General features: G+C 39.9%; 1 protein-coding gene across 20 annotated transcripts in view; it reads left to right on the top strand.

The window, feature by feature from the left end:
* MBNL2 (muscleblind like splicing regulator 2) overlaps window positions 1–22,542 on the top strand; it is a 1,807,613-nt gene that overhangs the window by 1,239,586 nt on the left and 545,485 nt on the right. For 14 of the 20 annotated variants that reach the window (XM_044072969.1, XM_044072965.1, XM_044072976.1 and 11 more), the window contains 2 exons: window positions 485–601; window positions 20,325–20,525. In XM_044072969.1, coding sequence (XP_043928904.1) covers window positions 485–601; window positions 20,325–20,525 — 318 coding nt within the window. The remainder of the gene's footprint in view (window positions 1–484; window positions 602–20,324; window positions 20,526–22,542) is intronic. The other 6 variants (XM_044072980.1, XM_044072981.1, XM_044072975.1 and 3 more) reach the window with 1 other exon arrangement.

The following is a 22,542-nucleotide window of genomic DNA, read 5'->3' as shown; positions in this document are numbered from 1 at the left end:
GGCAGCTGTATCGAGGGGCTTACATTACAAAAGCTCACCCGAGAGTGAGAGAAAGGGAATTGGCTAAGCACATAACATCTCTGAGTAGCATTGTGTTTTAGACGTGTTAAGAGTCGTGATCTGGTAGACTGATAATCCAGTTTCCAGAACAGATTCTCCTATAGGGCATACCCAGGTTCTCTAGTGTCTGGAATGTATTGGAGTCAGAACATTAACTGGATGGCTAGTATATGTTGCATACCTGAACTAGGCTTTTAGTTCTAGGCTTGCTTTGGTGCCTGTTTTTTACCTGTCTTAAGTTATTTTAACCCCCGCAGTTCAGAGCACATGCAGAGATATGTGATATGGCTTACTGGGAAGAATTGAGGAATTCATGCATGTTTAGCATCTGTATTAAGTTATTCAAATTTCATTAAAGCTAACATGTCAGATAATTTTAATGGCTTAGTACATGCTGTTGTTGGCTTCTTGTACTTCTTTCAAGGCACTGATTGACAGTCATGAGGAGTGTGATGGCAAGCCTTTTCAAGCAGGGTGCTCCAGCAACAAGGAATTGTCCTGTTTACTTTCCCTTCCTCCAGGAGCAGATTATTTTCATCAGGTATGTGCAAGGGAGTAAACACATTTTGCTGTATGCAAAAAAAAAAATTGTCATCATCTTTGTTTTAGTTAGGTTCTTGGAACTGTTTTATTTGATTTGATTTTCTTATGTTAATATGTTTTTCATCAAGTATGATGACTATTTGTAAACAGCCTGGACATTGTGTATCTAAACTCATTTCTGTCTTCTGAAATATCTAATTGGACAGCATCTGGTTAGAGAGGCCAGGGTGCAGTTACTGAAGTTCCTTACCTGAAAAAGCTGAGAGGCTTAAGGCTTAGAAGGCAGTCTAGGAAATGTAAAACACTCACTCCCGTATATATGATTATTTTTTAAGCAGTTATCCTCTTATTCATGAGTCGCCTGTGAGATTTCAGGAAGTATACTATGAAATACCTGTGTGAGCAGGATTATGAGTGCATGCACATTGATGCAGAAGGTGCCCAAGTGATGTCCTGCATGGCATACAGTACCAGGGTGCCTGGGAAGGCTAAAAGTTAACCAGTGAGGGCTGTAAGTTATTGCATTGCAACAAAGCTGTGTAGTAGCAAATAGTACAAGGCAGCTGATGAATCTTAAAGATTCCTTTATTTTTGGTGTATAACTGTTTTGATAAACTGTGTTCTTTTATTGGTATTTTGTTTGCATGTGCCTTATGTTTGTATTTTCTTAAAGGCAGTGTTGCCTGACTTGGAAAATGCATTGTCCCTGACAGATATTGACTTACTATAATGATGCACTGCACCATAGCTGTGGGAAGGCACGAGAGAGAGAGAGAGAGAGAGAGACAGAGAGAAAGAGAGCTGGAACTGTGAGGCAGTACAAAGTGGAAATAAAGGATGCCACGTACCAAGTAATATAAGCCCTTAAATGTAAAAAAACTGTGATGTTCTAGGTTGTAGTAAAAGAGACATTGCCACTACAAAAAAGAGGTTGGTTTTCCTCACTACAAATAAGCATGAGAGGAGCATTGTATGCAGTCATAAGCCCCACAACTATACAATTATATAATGCAAGAGGATAAATTAAGTCAGCGGTTAGTGTCTGCAGGAACCCCTCTCATTGAAATGCTTTTGCACATTGATGACTGCACTAAGTGAAGGCGGGAAGTGTATGTGTGCACATTTTTTAAGCTGTTAATCTTATGTTATTTTCTGTCAATTTGAACATGATGGCAAGTTTAAGTGGTCACAGTGTGGTCTGTATCCTACAGAGTTAAGTGGTCACAAGTTCACATCATACCCCCACACAATTCCCCTAGCATATGTTAATATAGAACAGTGTTCATAAACATTCAGTGTACACATCAGCTGTGCATACATGGATAGGTTGTGCACTTTGGTGTGACTAAACCCATGAGGGTATATAACTGCACTGAGGAAATGTTGCTGTTTACTTTTGATATAATGAGCCACAATGTACTTGTGTTATTCCATAATCTGAGCAACTCTTGTGTTACTTAGTAAAACCAGAGCATTGTGTATGGCAGTAGGCTGGAGTTGATGTATACATGTGCCATTGAGTGTGTTGTGTACCATTATGTCACAAAATACCTTTTACACCAAAGTAATAACTGCTTGCTTAAAGCAATGTTAGGTAGCACAGTATGCAGAAGAGCGCCTAACAGGTTTACTAAATAAAAGTTGTTTTTATATGAGGGATACATATCTGCACACATAGATCAATGTCTTGTAGAGGTGGAAAAAGGGTTAGAGGACAATAGGAGAAGGAACAGATAGAAAACAGGAAAATATGTAAGGGGGATACACAGGATGAATTGCAGGCAGAGGAATGGGGAGGCATTTCTTGGAGGACAGAGACCCCTTGTTTAATATATATGTATATATATATATATATATATATATATATATGAGAGAGAGAGAGAGAGAAGGGATGTATATATAGAAAGAAGGGATGAGGGGGTATCTGATTCAAACAAAGAAAACAAGGTGTTGAACAGGGTAGAAACTGTGCTGGGGGAGTACTGCAGACATATGGGTGTAGTTGTGCATATATGAAGTGGGGCTGATAAAGGAGGGACACATCCCTACAGAGGGTTGATAGATGATGTTGGAGAAGGTTGAACTATGCACAAGATATAGAGAAGGACACTGTAGAAAGGAGGTGACACCTAGCAGAGGATGAGGAGAAGTGCCTGGCTTCAGGGGGCTGCCTGCTTTGCCCAGCAGGTTGCCAAGACACAAACATTACCAGCTGGTGTTCCCAATTGGCAGAAGTCTGTGTCTGGTGACCCAGCAGCAAGGCCTGTTACGTTGAGTTCATAAGAGGACCCACCACATGCAGCTGAGTGACACCACTTGTGGAGGTTGCTGCCTGTCCTCGGGCAGGGATGTCTCTCTCAGTGGGACCTTCACCCCTCCTTCCTTGGCGAGGTAGTCTCAGCTGCATTACTGGATCTGGCCTTATTATTGGCTAGCTGTAATGAAGCTGCCTGGGCCATAGCTATCCTTTCTAAATGACCTGGAGAGTGGAGACACAAATAGGAAGGATAGAATAAGTGTGATATTTCTTAATTTAAATTATGTAAAGACAGTAAAGCATCAGAAAATCTTGCTCACCATGTCATGATTATAGTTGCCCCTGTCTTCTGTGGCAATTCACATTGTTCAGTCCATGCTTCTCCCATTCTTTAGCAGTGCTACAAGTAAAGGTATGTAGTCATGAGGAGGAAATCTATGTAAATCAATAATTACAATGCATTTTAGGGGTTTTCCTTGCACCTTTGCTTCCACTGTTATGGAAGATAAAGCTGCAAGCACTTCAGGTCTTCATTATGATGCCAGCACTGCTTTGTGGCCTGTTGGATGCCATTAGCTTCTGATAACACCTGCCCTAGGTCATAACAAGAGGTCATAGCAAGCTTCCACCTTCTTAAGTGGCCAGCCATAAACACCAAGCATAATAAAACACAAAATACCGAATAAATCGAAAAAAACACCACCGAAGCAGGGCAGAGCTGATAGGTATCCTTTAATGCAAAGATCTGGTACCTCGGCTGTTTGCCTTCAACGGACAACTGATACAAAATGTAACCATCCTAAATACATTTCAAAAAACCCTAAATCATTTAATCACATTCAGTTAACAGTAATTGATTTCAATTAACATCATTCTAACATTTAAACTTAAACACTACATTATTATTTAACATTAACATTTCTATTTAAATTATTAATTTTATGTTGCTTTATAAGCTATCAACAGTACATTTTATTATAAAATTTTGTACAAAAAGAAAAAACTGTGAAGGCAGACTGGTCTAAAAACCATCATTAAATAATGTGCAAAAACAACATTATGCAATATCTTGGTACACTAAATTCACTTCCAAATTGAGACCCCCTCGGTGAAAGTGTCCTATAATTTAAAATGAACTTGCTGTCTAGATCTAACAACTTTCTAACTACATCACCCCCCCTCTTGGCTAAAGGCTGAGCAAAGACGGAACAAAAGAAACATGGTGTTACCACTGTGCACATTCAAAAAGTGTTCAGCAACTGGACTTTTTAAATTTCCATTGCGAACATCCCTAAGGTGTTCTAGAATCCTAATTTTTACAGCCCTTTTATTCTGCCCTACATACCATTTGGTTTTAGGACAGCTACAACCAATAACATAAACTACAGCACATGAGTAAACAGCTAAACTTCCCCTTATATACAGATTTTCTGCCATTAATACAACCTCCCGAGATATTCTTGACATGGCCACAAACTTTGCAATGGCCACAAGGAAACATGCCAAATGAGTCCTGTTGAACTTGACCCTGAGCCATATTCAGAAGCTCCTTCAAATTTGCATAACGTCCATGTGAGAATCTGACATATCTAGGGGATAACTTTCCCACATGAACATCCCCACTTACTAAATGCCAAGATTCCAAAGTCATTCTCCTCATGGTTTCAGAGAACCCAAAATATTTAGAAACAAAAAAAAATTCCCTTTCCTCCTGATTACCTGATCTAACATTGGCATTTTTGCTCCTGCCAACCCTAGGAACATGTCTATTACTTGAGGCCTCAACTAAAGCCTTGCTTAACATTTTCTCATCATAACCTCTTGAACTCGGCCGCTTTTTGGCACTCAATAAACATTCTATTTTAAATGCTTTGTCAGAGGTGTTCCGAGCTATGCGTTTGAATTCACCCAAAGGTAAAGACTCCTGTAAATGAGGGGGATGCATACTAGATGCATGCAAAAAATTGTTTGCAGCAGTTTCCTTCCTATAAAGTCAAAACTGAATTTTCTTATTGCCGTCTGAGTCCACATAAAACAGCATCCAAAAATATCACTTTAGAATCACCCCTTACCCTAGAAAATTTCAAACCATGCTTAGTGGTGTTTAAATAAGAAAAAAATTCATCAAACCCCTTAAGATCACCTCTACACAAAAAAAAATCAGGTCATCAATGTATCTCTTGAAAAATACAACACGCTCTTGAAAAAAGCTAGTGCCATACATAAACTTTTTCTCAAAAAAACCCATGTAAAGTATAGCATAAGTGGGAGCATAAGGTGCTCCCATCGCCATTTGTAACGTATGGCATAAGTGGGAGCATAAGGTGCTCCCGTCGCCATTTGTAACATATGGCATAAGTGGGAGCATAAGGTGCTCCCATCGCCATTTGTAACGTATGGCATAAGTGGGAGCATAAGGTGCTCCCATCGCCGTTTGTAACGTATGGCATAAGTGGGAGCATAAGGTGCTCCCATCGCCATTTGTAACATATGGCATAAGTGGGAGCATAAGGTGCTCCCATCGCCATTTGTAACGTATGGCATAAGTGGGAGCATAAGGTGCTCCCATCGCCATTTGTAACGTATGGCATAAGTGGGAGCATAAGGTGCTCCCATCACCGTTCCCTTGCACTGTAGTAAAATATCCTTTTCAAAAACAAAATAATTATGACTTGGACAAAACTCCAAATAGTCTTGGCACATAAGCTGTTTTAGGACCATCACCCATGACCTCCCAGATTGCTTCTAGACCCCATCTCAACTGGATATTGGTATACATAGAGTTAACATCTGCCACCACCACAAGGAATATTTTTTACTTCCTCACAAAGGTCTGCTGTATTTTTCACATGTGCAGGACCTTTGACCAAGAATTTTTTTTTTTAAATGAATCAATAATTAGACCTACATTTTGCAGGTAAGAGCCTATCCCCGAAACTGTAGGCCTTCCTTGGGGGATCTGCAAAGCTTTTATGTATCTTGGGCAGAGCATAAAAGAAGGGGTTACATGGTTTCTCAATATACAATTTCTTTACATTCTCCCTCCTGAAAAAAAAACAATCTTTCACCACGCTCTAAAAGCTTTAACAATTGCTCATTATACTCCTGTATAGGATTCAAGTCCAACTTCAGGTAATCCTCCTACCACAGTAATAAATCAAAAAACATTTTATTGTATCGCATCCTTGACATGATGACCCAGTTCCCACCTTTGTCTGCTTGTTTGAACACAAAATCAGAAAGTTGGCCTCTTAGTGAGTTCAATATTTCCCACTCATTCTTAGAAATATTATACTTTTTATTCATTTTAACAAATTTGAAAACTTTGCTCAAATAACATGACTGCAGGAGACAATTTAGGAGACATAAACTTATTAGGTACAGGCAGAATAGGAACAGTCAGTCTACCATAGCCAGTGTCAAAACCTTCAAACATCCCTACCACATTTTCTTGCACGTTTTCATCCTCAACAGGATAGTCATAAATGGATACATTTAACAAACTGTCATCTTTGTCCAAAAACTCTGCATCCACATTTACATTCAAATTGTTAACATCAGTTACATCATTCAACTTCCTTTTATCAAAATAAACAATTAAATTAACTTCCTACAGAATTTCTTGACATCTAACAGCAAGTCTGCTAGTGAAGGAATCTTGACTGGCACAAACTTCGTCCCTTTAGAAAGCAACCCAAGAATCGTCTCATTTAAAGGCAAATGACATAAGTTTACAACTTTTAATGCATCTATACTAGTATTTGTGTCATTAAGTAATACATTACCGTCCTGAACCAAAGGAAAGTCCAAAAGGCAATTGTCCAAGGTTGAACAACCTAAATTAAGTAATCCTACAGTTTTATCAAAACTAAGTGTTCCACCAGTTCCTAACATTGAGGGCAAATAGCCGAGGTACCAGATCTTTGCATTAAAGGATACCTATCAGCTCTGCCCTGATTTGGTGGTGTTTTTTTCGATAAACACCAAGCAGTCTGTCTTTATAGTCTGCAGAGTTGTTAATCTTTCTTGCAGCATGTGGGAGCTCCTGTTGAGATGCAGTTGAAGTTACAATGTTACCTTAAAGTGTCACAGGTGATGCCAGTGGTTTGAGGAGTGCAGTAAGATAGCTAGCTAATTCATACATCTTTGAACGTATGTTCATGAATCCCAAGTACTGTCTGGCACAGCTTAGTTGCATAACACATGGCTGTGTATAGCTGTCAAGCATGAACCTTGAAGTTTGTTGACATGGCCTTCTTGCATAGTCTGTATATGTAGACTGTGGTGAGCTAAGACATAATTAGCTGATTCAGACACATTTGTTCTGCAAGACCTTTTCTAACTGAGAGACATTCTTGCTACAAGGCCTTATCTTGACTGTGTGATATACAGAAGGGTGTAAATATTTAGAAGTTGGGAACACATTATCATCTTCTTTGCGTTTAAATTGAAAAACGTGCAGTACTTTGGAGTAATTTTGAAATCATTTCTCCATAACTTAGATATCTGGATTTCACTGTTAAACTGTATATTTTTCATCTAGACATTTATATTCATACATCATAGGCCTACTACAACAGTAGAACAGTAGTCAGTGCTGTAGAGTTTGCTTATATAGTTTGGCTGTGGTCTTTTGTGCTTGGCAAGGATAGTTTCTGAAAGTGCTACACTATTGAGCATATTTTAGTATATATTTCATGGTTTATGATTATATCTTTTGTTGCATGACTCTTGTTAGAATGTTTGGTTGCCTTAATGTAGGTTTTGATTATATTTGTACTTTCTGCCCCTGTTGGGGGACTTCATATTTGGGGGGTGGAGCCATATTTTCCAAGTTACTGTATTGTTCCAGCATTACTGTCTATGCCCCTTGTACTTTGTGATGTTTTCATGCAGCATGACATCAAACCATTTTAAAAGGTAGCCTCTGTTATGAAGTAGTATGTTTAGTGTACCAGAACCGCTATGGCCTGCACAGGAAAATAACTTTCTTGGGTGGCGTAAGCCATGGAACCTTGCTGGCTAGGCTTACATAGGCCCTTGGGCCGATAGCCTAGTACCTACCTATGAACCTATAATCTGTGCACATGTCCTTCACATTAATAAAATGTGTATTGCTGTAGTCCCACTGCTTACATATGATTCAGCATGTCCGGAGGACAAGGCAGTTAAAGGCGGCCAGATTTCAGCACTGATGAGAGTGACAGTCTCTGCAAGCACTCATGCAACATATAAACAGCATGAATTTTGGATGTTGCGAAGAGGGGGTGTAGACCAACAGCTGTCAGTCTTTGTTCTAGGTTATCAAAGTTATGGATGTCCACAACCACACAATGGGCAACTACTGTCATCACATGCAGAAAAGAAGGCATGGAAAATTGAGCTTCAGGAATTGACCACAGGGAGTGTCCATATAGAGTACAAAAGACTGATGAGGTGGAGAAGTTTCTCAAGTCACTGGCTGGTGGAGATGCACTAAGATTTATCCCTGGAAGTAAGGGACATCAGCCAGTGCCACCCTCAGTTCTTTTTTGCCACAGATCGATAAACAGTGTAAGCTTTTGGTTGTATTGCCAGTCTGACAGTTCAGCTTTCTTCCATAGTCTTTTCTGTTGTGGTATACGTTATCAGCAGTTGTAGATGTCTTTTTCTAACTATGGTTATTTTATTAGCTGCAAGAAACCAGTCCCTCACAAAGACTTTCATGAAATGTATGTGTTTGCCTAAATCTGGAACATGACTTGCCCATTTGTTCCCATTGTTCATTAATTAATCAAAAGACCTTAAAGAACAGGGCAGAATCTCTCCGGAAGTACTTGTGTTTGAAGAGGACTTGTGTCAGGGGCTGGTCTTCCATGTTGTCCGCTGGTTCCCTCTACAACAGTGCACAAAAATAAAAAACACTCAGGGAATTGTTCAGTGTAGAAGAAAATTGTGGAGTCTGGTGACACTGCATCAGAGTCCAGTAGTCTCTCCTAGGGTTGATGACAGTGATGCTGGCAAGGAACATTTGCAGCCCTCATGTCTAGTGTCTGTCACTGCTGACGCCTATGGCAAGACCTCTTTGGAGGCCATCACTTTTTCAGCCCAGAGCATATTCTTACAAACTAAAATCCTGTTGCCATAGGTTAGTTCTGTCATGTCTCCAAGGACCTTGGGGTCCATTGTCCTTATCTTCACCACAGCAGAATGTGGAATTCCCATATTTTATGTACTTGAGGAAACCAAAGAAGGCTGGTTCAAGGTCTTGATCATCAGTCTAAACTGGTTTTCCAAGGCAGACCACACACCTAAACATAGGCCAAAGGCACCCAAGTCAAAATGGAGGCCAGAGAGTTACCTCAGCCTGGACTGAGTAGACCTTCCAACTCAGGACTTCTCCATAGGATCTCTTCAAGTTTCTCCAGGACTTTGTCGATTTTAAAGTCCAGACACTCAACCTGAGAGGAATCTTCAGTATGAAGGGTCCCATCTGTAGAAAGAAGAGTATCGGCTCAGCAGAGGAGTTTAGATACCTCAGACTCAGTGTGGAAGAATTAACATAGGTTGACCAAATATCTTCTCTCTGCTACTTACAGTTAAATACTGAGGATACCTCGTCTTCTGCCCCACTACCAGAGTACATCGCATTTGGGGATATCCTTCAGTTAATGAAGAAGACCTTAAAATGGGTGGCCAAGAATTATCTTGGGCCCAGATAAAGTACAGGAATTTCCTGGGCCCTCCTTGAGCTCAAACCTTTAGCTATTCCTTCAATCTTAGAAGCCTTGAACAGTACATTTAATAGTGTTTATTTGCAGCCAGATTTCCAGCCCCCTGGTCCTAGTAAGTAAGACTGTTTCTATAGGATCAGTAAATATCCACAGTTCCACTTACAAGAGATTCTGCCAAATATGACTACATCCACTGATGTTTCTGTAAGGTCCATGATTCCCACAAGCACCTGTATGAGAATCTTGTGGTTAATCCAGTAGGGATGTTCTTGAACTCCAGCAAAGGAGCTAACGTGGTTGCATCCTGAAACCTGCTGTCAGTGACTGGGAGAGCAGAATCTTTGTCTGCTTTGAAAAAAATATATATATATACTCCTGGTGACAGGGAGAGCAGAATCCTTGGTTGCTTTGACAAAAAAAAAAAAAAACAAAACAAAAACAAAAAAACTTACACTTCACTTGCTGTTCTTGTAAGGGGTTTAAACTGCTAGTCTCACATGCTCCTTAGCCATCTGAGACAAAAAGCAGTAGGAATAGAGAACAATGGCCTAAAGAGATAGATGCATGCCCTGTACACAGCCTCCAATTTCCTGGTTGCCAGACACTCCGTAAGATGAGGCTATAATGCAGTGTATATCATGCAGGTCAGCTGATGTGGGATCTGTGGTTAGGAGATACACCTGACTGAGAACACAGTCTCTGCCAAAGCATGTAAAAGCAAAACTCTTTGATGCCCCTGGACAAAGAACTTATATGTGGACCCCCTGCAGAGAAGACATTTAAAAAAGTGGAGGAAAAGGAAAGAACAATGAAATTACTCAATATTTTTTTGTTTATTCTCCCGCATATAGATGTGCTAGAAACATCTGCAGTAAAAGCTGGCCTGTTTACATTAGGCAGGTTAAGGGAAAAATCATAAAAGGGTAAGGATGACTGCTACAGAAAAAAATAACAAGTGGACCAGAGGTGTCAGCTCAGGATCCCTGAGATCCACAACACTCAGAGGGAGCAGCTATGCCTCGGCAAACAATCCTGTCTTTCCACTCACCCCCAATTTCACCCCAACCTATCCACAACCCAGCACTTACTTTGCCTTTCCACAAATCCCCTTTAAGGTTAGGAAACAGTTTAGACTTCTTTCTGGATCAGTGAGAGGGTAATACAAGGTCAGGTGGGTTCTGCATTTATTGATGCAGGTTTCAAGACTAGATTTCCATAGAAAGCCAGCATTACTAGGCATTTCACAGGTCCTCAAAATCCACCACACCCAGCCCTCACTAAAAAGATTTTGTAGCCCAGGGAGTCTTAGCGATGTTACCAGAAAATGAAAAAGGAACAGGAGTTAACTCTACACTGGTCCTAGTCCCAAGAAGGAAACTGGATGTCCATTTTGGGTCTTTCCAGACTGAACAAGTTTTTGAAGGTTGCAAAATTCAGTATGTTGACCTTGCAGAGCTTTCTCAGTTGTCTCTTTCAGCAAGCTTTCTTGGCCTCCCAGGATTTAAAATATGCCTCCCTCCACATCCCGATATCCATGATAGGCAGAAAGTTCCTCAGTCCCTCATAACGAAAGCAGAGATTTCACACTACCAGTTCACCTCCTTCCTTTAAGTGCATAGCTCTGGTAATTGCCTTTATCAGAGCAAAGGGCATTTGCATTTACCCTTACCTGGATGATTGCCCAATCCAGGAAACATCATTTAAAGAGATCCAGGCAACACTGGACATTCTTCGGAAATGCTTCCAGTCCTTGATACTTTCCTTAAACCTCCCAAAGTATCACCTTGTCCATTGAGAAATTGCTGTTCCAAGAAACAGTGCTGAACACCAAACAGCTACGATCATTCCTTCCCTCAGAGAAGGCTCTCTTTCTTTCCCAGTATTTTAGGACAGTCCCTGTGAAGAATTAAATCCGAGAGATTTGAGTCTTAGAATATATGGCTTTTTGTATCTGGATAGTGTCCCAGCAAGACTGAATATGAGGAGGCTACAGTGGTACTTGAGAAATAGTTTGTGCCAACACACTGTTACTAGGATGCACATTTCACTTGTTTCCTGCATCCAGAATTAACATTCATATATAGTAAAAGCTTTCCTCAATCTAAGGATACCATTGAAGCTACCCCAGGGTATTCAGACACCTACCACAGACTCCCGAGATACAGTCTGCAGAGTGCATTTGTGTGTGTGGGGGGATGAACATCCAAGGAAGCTGAAAGAAGGCCTTTAGAGATGGGCACATAGACATAAAATAGACAATGGTACTGATACTGGCCCTCAGGGTATTCAGGCCTGTGTGGGAAAGGAAAACTCTGCACATAGAAACGAACAGTATGTTAGTGATATGGTATATTAAGAAGCGGGGGGTATTTACTCTCATCTGCTGTGCAAAGTAGCAGTGTAAGTGTGAACTGGCCCAGGTGTCATGTCTGACCCTTGGGACATAGAACATCCCATCCAAAGTGAATGTGTTGGCAGACTAGCTGAGCAGAGCAGATGCAGATCCCCACAAGCAGGTTTTAATCAGGGATGTGTTTCTGGACATAGTTCACAGGTGGAGTGCACCAGGATGTTGACAGTAAGGTTTTGGGTAAGATGCACCTTTTTCATTACCTAGGGAGGCCTATTCCTACACTCTTTCCACCCGGTGCCTTTGCTCTCTGGAGTTCCATAAAAGATAAAAGAGAACATTCTTAATGCTATTAGGATCCCCATTTTGGCCAAGGCAGAATTAATTCCCTGTCCAGCTGAGTCTGACAAAGGCAGAACCAATTCATTTGCATCAGCTTGTGGATCTCTTGACCCAGACTAGTGAGACTATAATTCAGCTCAGCTTGAGAAGTGTGGGTGACAGCACTCACATCTTTCAGACACATGATTTCTGAGGAAGTGATGTACATCTTGAGTGAGGGCAAGAATCCCAAAGCAAGGAAATTATACTTAGCTAAGTGGAAAGGTTCTCTCTGTGGTGCTGCATGAGACCAGAACCCAAATGCTGCCCATGTTTCAAAGGTTTCTCTGTTCCATATCAGACCTCTACAGAACAAGTCTGTCCTATGAGTCAAAAAAGGTACATGCATTGACCATCTCAGTATGTCTGCCACTGGATTTGCCCCTGTATTCCCAGATGTTCATCATAATTAGTGTTTCAGTATTGAGTCTTGAGACTTCCTGATATGCACAGGCCCACAGCTGGCCCGAATACCAGTCTTTCACCATCACCCAGCTGGCAGTTGACCAAGGCTGTCTGACATCAGGGTATTTGGACATAGGAGGGCATTGGTCTGTGCCGTCTTCAGTTCTTTCTTGCTCTGAAGTCTAATGCTTCAGAACGTGTTAGTCAGTGTCATAAGTCCATTTGATTGCTTGAACTACCAGAGCACTACAGATAAGTACCCCATTGGGGACCTTGTTTTTTTTTTCCCAGCACTTTGTGAATGTACATTGTTAATGTTTAAGAAGGTTAACAACTGCTTTTCCTATGAGAAACAGATTCCCCACACAAATTTCTACTCATACTTTTTGTTTTGTTTTATGTAGGACTGTAGCATGATGTTTCTAACTGTCCATTCTGTGTTATACTAAACTCTAAAACCATTAAACTTAGGACAGAATTTCTTCAGCAGCACATGGATTCCCATGGTAGGGAGGCACCTTATCATGTTATGGTGTCCACCAGTTCCTAGGCTGTCATCCCTAAGAAGCATAAAGATAAATGGCAGAAGTAGAAGCATGTCTGGAGCACCAAGGACATTTCCATGCCCAGCCCACCACCTAAACTTGATGTCAATGACGCAGGTGAATCACCTTTGCAGTTCCCTCCCTGGTCTGATGTCTGTTAGGCCCGAGTCTTTTGGTGCGACCCCTCTGGAGGACACTTATGACTCAGGCCCTCACCTCACAAGCCTGACACCAGGTTGACATTGGTTGTCACCACTTCTCCCAATTTAGAGTCACTCTACTACATTCTTCAGTGATTGTGCCTACCTGTCTCAGGTCTTCTCTTATGCAAACCATCTATCTTTTGGCTAGATGCCATCGCCTCCTCTTGTTTTCTTTCTGTCTCTCCCGAATCTACTTTACCAAGTTATCTTTTGCTTTCCTATACATCTGACCAAGCCACTGTAATCTGTTCTTTGATCCTTGACATTCTGTATAACTGGTACTATTTTGGCTTCTGCTTTGATTCTCACATTTCTTCATCTGTACCACAGTGTGCATCCTACTACCCATCTCTGGCATTTCACCTTTACCATCAAGATTCCACAGTTGCTTTGGTTTTATTGCCTAGGTTTGTGTGCATATAGAAGCACTGGTCACATAATTGTTTTGGATACCTTACTTTTCATCATGTTTAGTATTTTTCTGCGACATGCTACCCCTGATGCTATGTGCCAGTTGGATGCAGTACCCCTGATTCTAACTTTAACTCTAACTTTAACTTACTCATTCAGACTTCCCTTCACCTCAGCCATACTTCTCAGGTACTTGAAGCTGTTAACATGTTCTGTTGCTTTCATTCCATCTCAGTTTAAGCTTCTTCTGATTTCCCCTGTTAACTACCATGAATGTACTAATGTCCATCCGATGTTCTTCAGTTTTGCATACCAGTTTCCCTGGCATTTGCTGAAGTCCCTCTTCAGAGTCTGTTTGTAGTACCATATCATCTGCATACAGCATCTTTGTTGGTTTGTCCCTTTCTACCTGCTTGCTGCTGTAGTGTGTCACTAGTATTTACAGGAGTAGACTCAGAGCTAAGCCGTGATGCATACCCACTGACACTGGGAACCCCCTGTAACAGTTTGTACTTTTGTCATTCGCTCTCTGTACTTAGCCTGCACTAATTCTATTATATTTCTGGGACATGACCCTTTACAGGACTGCCTAAGTCAGTGTTTTTTGGATCTTGTCATGGGCTTTTCCAAGTCTAGGAATGCCCATTTGGACCCTTTCTTCATTTTCATCTTCTCCATTGTCTGTCTCACTGTAAACATTGGGTCAGTTGTTCTGCATCCTGTTTTGAATCTAAAATGATCATATCCCATCTTATGTTATATTAATCTATGTACTCATTAATCAGTCACCCTCTCCAGCACTTTAATGCAGTGTGACAGGGATTTAATACTTCTGTACTGCCTGCAGTTGTGAATATTCCATTTATTTCTGTACACACTGGCACTAAAATCCTTATTCTGCACTCATGTGGAATATATCTTTCTCTCCATACCATGATGAGTAACCTCATGATCCATTTCTTCCTTAATGTATCCAGTATCTTAATCAAATGTGTCCTGACTTCATTTGAACCTGCTGCTATCCCCAACTTCATCTTCCTTAGTGCAGATCATAGTTCCTGTAGGGTGGATTTCCCTTCCTCTGTCATTGCATGCTTTGTAGGCAGCAGTATAATTTCTTTAAGGAATTCTTCATTTAGAAGCTTTGTAAAGTACTGTTTCCATCTACCCAAATGTCCTTTGGATTTGTGAGCATATTGTTGCTGGCAACCCTTGAGAATGATATCTGCCAGCTATCTGATCTTTCTGTTGTTGACCTGCAGCCTGATGGAGCTTCTTTGTACTGTTAACTGACTCGCTTTCCAGAAGCTGATAGAATTTTTATAACACCTTTTTCATTGCCTGTGCAACTGCTGTCTCAACCTCTTTATTGTCCAACCACTATTTCCTCATAGCTTGATCCATCTGTCGTATTTCTCACTTCTTTCTGCACTCCTTCTTTCTTTTGATAACTTCCTGGACTCCCACCATCAGCTTTCCTTCTCTGATTACTGCTTGCACCTCATTATGGCCACTATTGGGTTATGCCTGGGGCTGAATATTTCACTCAGTATGACATTTATAATCTTAAATTTGACTCCAGTGCCCTTTCCTTACTAAGGCAATGGCTACCTGAGTTGCATGTTGACCATTTTTGTAGTTAATCTTATGACTGACTCTCTAGGTGAACTATATGTTGGCAGTCTTTAAGACATTTGTCAAACAGCAGTCAGGAATGGCCCCACCTTCCTATTATTCCTTTCGTCCTAGTCATATGAATCCAGGCAATCTCATATTCTGTTCTTCTTTCCTAATATGAGCTTTCAGGTCCCCATCATCCAAACCAACCCATTTTGTTTTGCTTTCCCAAGGAGATTCTATAACTGCTGCCGTAGTACCTGCCTTCTTTTCCTTGCCATTGTAACCCTGACTTGAAGCACAGACTGAGACCATGAAGACTGCCCTGTATTTATGGTGGAAACTGATGGCCATGAGTCTGTCACTGACTCTGATGACATCCCTGACTGCAGTTCCACACATTTTCTAGTCCGTTCTTCCACTGAAGAGTAGGCTGTGGCTGCAAAACCAAGATACTTCACTGCAGTGCTCTTCCACCAGAATAAAAACACGCCCACTTAGCACCAGCAAGTACCTGTGGCACTTTTTGTGACCTTAGTTAACATGACCAAATCATCAAGCACCGTTTTTTAGTACTGACAGAGTGGCTAGCCCTGATTCAGATCACAGTGTGTGATCCATGTTCTGTAGACAGTATCGTGCCCCACAGTGGAATCCTAAAATGGTTGTCCCACGTGACTCTCTTCCTGACAGTAGCTTAGGTGGTTCAACCAGTCGCCTGGGCGAATACTGTGAAGCAACGTCCCATCTTCCTTAGCTCTTCAAATGAAGTTAAAAAAAAATGTACTTCACTGTCATAAGCCATTCGCTACATTGTAAGTGATCGGCTTATTACAGTTAGATCTACACATCTCCGCCAAGCTCTTCCATTGAAGATCACAAAAAAAAAAAAAAAAAAAAAAAGGACAGTCCCTCTACTGGCACACCACCCAGGTTAATACCCTGCCTGCATGGAGCACGACAGCACTCATATGTTTCAGTAAAAAATATATATATTTTTTTAAACTGTAGCAAACAGTTGCTACAGTTTATACCCTGCCTGCATGGAGTGCTGAGGCACTCATGTTTTAGTTTAAAAAAAAAATCTTCTTTCTAAAGTGTAGTAAACTGCTTGCTACAAATGTAGCAAACAGTTGCTGTAGTTTATACACTGCTTGCACTGACCATTACAATGCTTTGGTTTTGGTTTAAAAAAATCGTCTTTTCTTTTTTACTTTTAAACTGTAGCAAATTGCTTGATGCTAGTTTAGACCACACATGGGGTGCTACAGTTCTCAGGTTTGACCAGAAATTCAGTACGCAAGCAATAATGCCCGACAGGGTGTGTGTTAATGTGTAATTAATGCCCATCCAGGGGTGTTATGAGGGAGGACCTCTACACCCCTGGAAGGGTGTTAATTACACATTAACACACACCCTGGAGGGCATTATTGCACTTGGAAAATGGGCTGCCTGTAAAATTGCTGTGTTTTACTTATTTCATTTTTTTTTTTAAAGTTCTGTATTATTATTATATATATATATATATATATATATATATATATATATATATATATATATATTTTTATGTAAAATAGTTCCTGTGCCGAATGTTTTAAACTTGCTGTAGTATATGTTAATGGTGTTGAAGGAAGCATTTTACATTCAAAATATAACACTTTTAAAAAACGTCCGGGTATTCAGTTGGTCCCTTACTCCTAAAACATTTAGTATATTGCTAATCATTGGAGAGAGATGTTACTAATTAATAACGTACACTTGAGTTTCAGAATTTTATTTCCTTCAGAAAATTCATGCTAACACAAATTAAAATCTGTTCTTATTTTTGAGCCTTTGTTCCCCTTTTATTTTAGGCTTTATCCAGATTTCTTCAGCTGAAGGGTCCAGAGGCATACAAAACTGTTTGCTGCTGCCAGTGGTAGATCTCACTCACTCTGTTTCTCTCTCTCTCACACACACACACACACACACACACACACACACACACACACACACACACACACACACACACAAACCTCTTCTTCAGAAAATGCATGCTAAAACAAATCTTTTAAAATGTGTTCCTATTTTGAGCCTTTGTCCCATTTATTGTAGGCTTATCCAGATACCTTGATCTAAGAACAAAAATGCTGCTTAGCGAGTGTAAATTAATGGCTCACTCGCTCTCACTTTCACTGACATGCACGCATACACTCACACACAGACATAAACAGACACACAATTTTTGTTTTAGTTGTCTTCATTTTTTTCACATTTTACATTCACTAAGCAGCAAAAGCGCTGCTTAGTGAGCGTAAAATAATGGCATCATTCAGGCGGTCATTAATTTTTCTCAGTCCGAGCTTCATGGCAGCTTGTTATGCTGTCGTGAAGTGGCAAACTTGTTTTTCAGTGGCATTATTTGTACATTAATACTTGTACATTAGTAATCAAGGTGCTAATGTACAGTTTGCCCATTCTCTAATGGCTTTTAAGAGACGGTATTGCATTAAAGAGAGAGATCAAGATCAACTGATCGTGTCCCCCTCCAGCACTGTGTGCCTGGGGCAGTTACCCCTCCCACCCCACCTTAGCTATGCTACTGTCCCCTGATAGGCAACACCTAGAGTCTGTGATACTACCCACAAATCTATACTTTTTTGGGTGTTCTCTGATGACAGACCTCTCAAGTACGACTGGGAAGGCTGGGTTTGAAGCCAGTTAATTTTCATACTAAAATCAATACAAATTAAATGAAATGCTGTAAAAAAATCATAGAGACAACGATAATCGTATGATAGCAACTGCAAAAGTGAATAGATTTGCAAGCTGGGGGTAAAGTAAGACTACAAAACCACAAGAAAGTTTAAAATTTGAAGCTGAAGTAGTTGGTAAACCAGCCAAACTAAGATCCTGTGTTGTTTATAGAGAAGATGAAAAACTGTGTGGTAGGAATCACAGAAATTTGTGCATGACAAATTTGCCATAGTCCAGATAAGATGAGCAACCAGAATTGTCACAGCTGCTACTGTTGCAGAAAAATACGGCAGTCTGAGAACAGAGGTAACCATAAGTTGCAGTGAGAGATTCTCAAATTCATGTCTCTGGAAAAAAAAGCTGTAGTCCAGCAAAAACTGGTTTAAAATGAAGATCAGATGACTAGTGTAATTAATCTTGTTAATTATTCTTGATTTGGATAGCTTATAAATTGATCATATTGCTAAAGACTTAAAAGCTGCATTTTTTTAAATACCTTTTGAATGTGTACAAAATACTTAGTATGTACTGAGTTAAAGCTAATTTCTAATTGTCAGTGTTCGGTAATGTATGCTAACTCATTCAGTTATATGTCATAGGTATAATCACAAACACACGTTACACATATGCATACGCATAGACACACACACACACACGCGCGCGCGCACACAAAGAAAATGTATTATGCATGGGAATGAAAAGTGTGTTTTTTTCTCTTATTTTATGTGTACCTTTTGTTACTCTCTATAACATAAGAATTTTAATAACTAATGATACTTGAAAAAAAATCTTATTGATGATTTCAGTTATTAGCGGTTTTAAAATGACTAAATCATTGAAAATGATTCAGTAGCATCATTATAACAATACGTTTTCACTTTTTCTTCAAAATATGACTATCCTCAGGCTGTAAAGCCACTAGCAGGTGGTAATTTGGAAGTCTTAAGAGTTGCATCACGTTATGAAGACGATTGTGTCTGCCATTATTTTAAATGTTTTTAGTTGATATTGCAACAGCACATTGACAAATACAGTTGTTGCCATGGATATGTTAGGTTTCATTCTAACTTTGCAGTAGCCATTTTCTTTTTGATCCAGATTCACACTGCCACTGGTAATGATAATACTGTAGGTCAGGCTGTTTATTGACAGTTCATTGATCTGTATCTGCACACTGTCAGCTGTAAAATGTACCATTTCAGCCGTTGTCATCTGTGCAGAACCACTGAACATGTCATTCCATTAAAGCAACTAACATACTTTAATATTGATGTTGTAAATGAAAACCTTAGTAATTGACATTTTACAGACACACTGTATGCAACCATGGTATAATTGTTTTCATTCTATAAAAACGAAGTTATGATTGACACAGATAGTGCTTGTAATTGAAATTTTTCTTAAAATCTGCAGACTTATTTAAATAACACTGTTCTCCCAAAGAAACATTATATTGGCCTGTGGACTTGTGTTTTTTAACCTGATAAGCCCACTGGACACAAGTGTCACTTTTCAGAGTTGATCTAGGATTGTTGTCTAGTTAGGTGACTTTCATAGAGTCACAGTTTGTAGATGTAAGTTGAGGGAATTAAAACCAGGACTACATGGTGAAGATCATTAGGAGCTCAGAGCTTTAACCCTTTGAGTTAAACTGTCAGTCATACAATGTACAAAGCATCCAGCTATTTAGATCTCCAGACAGTTAGTGTGCCTGTGTGTTTACTTGTGATGGTGGCCTCTAGTACTGTGTATGATTTCTTTGTATATGATCAGGGACAGAAAAACTGGGACTATGCAGTCAGGATAGGAAAATATCTGGTAATTACATGGAAAAAAAGAAGAACATGCCAATGTGTATTTTTGCTTAGATGAGTAAACAAAAATTTCTGGTAAATTTTTAGGCTAGATCACCCTTTTGTGGGATACAGTGCTTTTGAATCAGTCTGCCCAGTTTGCTAGTGATACACAGTGTTGCAAGATTAACCAGTACTCTTGTTTTTGGATTTTGCTTGCTGCGTTTTTAAAAAAGTACTACATAATAATAATTATGTCAGAATGTTACTGCAGTGCTCTAACATATATATATTTGTGTACTCTCCACAGCCTACATTTTCTGTATCTCCAGCTTTAGGAACAAATACTGCCATTGGCTTTTCTCCGTACCTAACACCAGTCACACCTGGAATGGGGTTAGTCCCTGCTGAAATTCTTCCTGCCACACCTGTCATTGTCCCTGGAAGCCCACCGGTCACAGTCCCAGGGTCACCTGCCACTCAGAAACTGCTACGGACTGACAAGCTGGAGGTATAAGCATTATATTAACATCTTTCAGTTTGATTTCTGAACTTATTTGCAAAGTGTATTATAGAAGCAATACCAATTACTCAGCAAAGTCATCATGACTACATCATCAAAACTGTATTACTCTTAAAGAGAAAAAAATGTAAGAGTGGTAAAACATAGAATAATGTGCTCGAAGTGTATGATAAAAACAATGCCCATCACAGAAGCTGGAAGCAGCACTGGAAATTTCATAAAATGAAAGAAAAAGTTTATCCATGAGGTTCTAAATGTGGTAAGATGTTTTGCTGAACTGTAACTAGCTGATCTGGCATCCTATGCAGATCTCTAAACTGTCATCCCTTCAGCTTAAAGTTGAGGAGCAAAAAAACTTTCTTCCTCACTTCTGCAACTGCAGCAAACTTCTAATATACTGTAACAAGCAGATTGCTTCAGTTACTACCATCCACCTCATGCCAGGTGCTTGAGCTGTAAATGTAGTATCTGCTTTCACTAATCAATGCCAATAGTGTGCTTTTCATGCGATCAACACCTGTCAGTCATGACCTTGGATGACTTGCTCATAGGGCAGCCACTCCCTTTGCCTTGCCAGTGTTATGGCTCTGTTTTTAAGCTACAAGCTTGTCTTTTTCTTATCTTATGGGAAAATCAATTTATAATTTTAGTTACTTTTAAATATCTGCTCCATACACTCTTCATATTTTTTTTCATTGTGTTTTATCAAATCCACATTGATTTACATTGTGCAATTCAGCTGCAACCTATAGTCACGTTTTTTTCTTTTTTTCTAGATTGTGGAGTTTTATATATGTATATGTATATGCTGTCTTGAAAAAAAAATAATGTGGAAGGCCTTTTACATACTCTTGCACAAGTCTTTGTGGATCTTCACAGTATGGAGTCACTTAGTGACCCCCCCCATACTGCCGGAATATTCCCACACATCTGCGTGGATGTCTGTCATTGGGGTCTAACTACCTCCCTAGGGTTCATATTATATGATTGAATGCTGGAAATAGCGATCTGTTATCGAACCCAAATAGACGAAACCACAAAATTTCGAAGGAACGGATCAGCAAATTTTTTTTCCCAGGGAAAAAATTTGTGATTCAAAAAAAAAAAAAAAAAAGAATGTACAGGCAACATAAAGTGGGGGGCTTTGCCCCCCACCTTAAATATACGAACTCCGAGATCACACCACAGTAAACAAAACAGCAAAGTCCAGAGAATGGCCAAGAGAATTTTTTCCCTGGGAAAAAAATTTGCTGATCCGTTCCTTCAATATTCTATGGTTTAGTGCATTTGGGTTCGACAAATGAGCATTGGCTATTTCTAGCATTCGCTGATGTAATAGGAACCCATCTACCTACCCACAGGATGGGCAAGCTGAGACATGCAGCTCACTCCCACCCCTCTTCTAACATCTCATCCTGCTGCTTGAACACAGTTTGTTAGGAAGCATTCAGGGCTTTATCCGTGTACCCACAGAGCTCGGCAAGGCAGATAAGTTTGTGGTCGTTCACTGAACTGAAGCACACATTTAAATGGCAAATCCTTATGTTTAAAATAAAGTGTAACTTTGTAAATAATTCAAAATTTGTGGCAGTCTTTAAAAATTATTCTGTGTACACTATGCAGCTTGACTTAAAAACACATATACCACCAATGGCAACGTGGGAGGTCAGCAAGTGATTGCATATTGTGCAGATCCCGAAAGACTTGTCAAGTGTATGCAAAAGGCCTTCCTGGTGGTTTACATATGTTTGATCAAGATAGCTTAAAACAAGGTAAGCTTCACTAAAGCATAATTTGAAAATGCTAACAAACAGTGAACCTCAGTTTTTCATCGTTTCTGTAGCCACCCAAAGTAAGAACCGTATCAGGTAGTTTTCCTTTAGAGAAAGGGGTAATATGAAGCAAGGCTGACACCTTTATGTAAAGAAATATATGTGCCATAGAGGGGGAGATAACTCTAGGAAGAAAACATGTATTGGTAAAAGGCGTAGAATGTGCTGTGTAT

This window comes from Protopterus annectens, chromosome 5.part1, assembly GCF_019279795.1.
Source record: "Protopterus annectens isolate FY-2018-M chromosome 5.part1, PAN1.0, whole genome shotgun sequence".
NCBI classification, from domain to species: Eukaryota; Metazoa; Chordata; order Ceratodontiformes; family Protopteridae; genus Protopterus; species Protopterus annectens.
The sequence above is the reverse complement of the archived record's forward strand: the minus strand, read 5'-3'. Positions and strand labels throughout refer to the sequence as shown.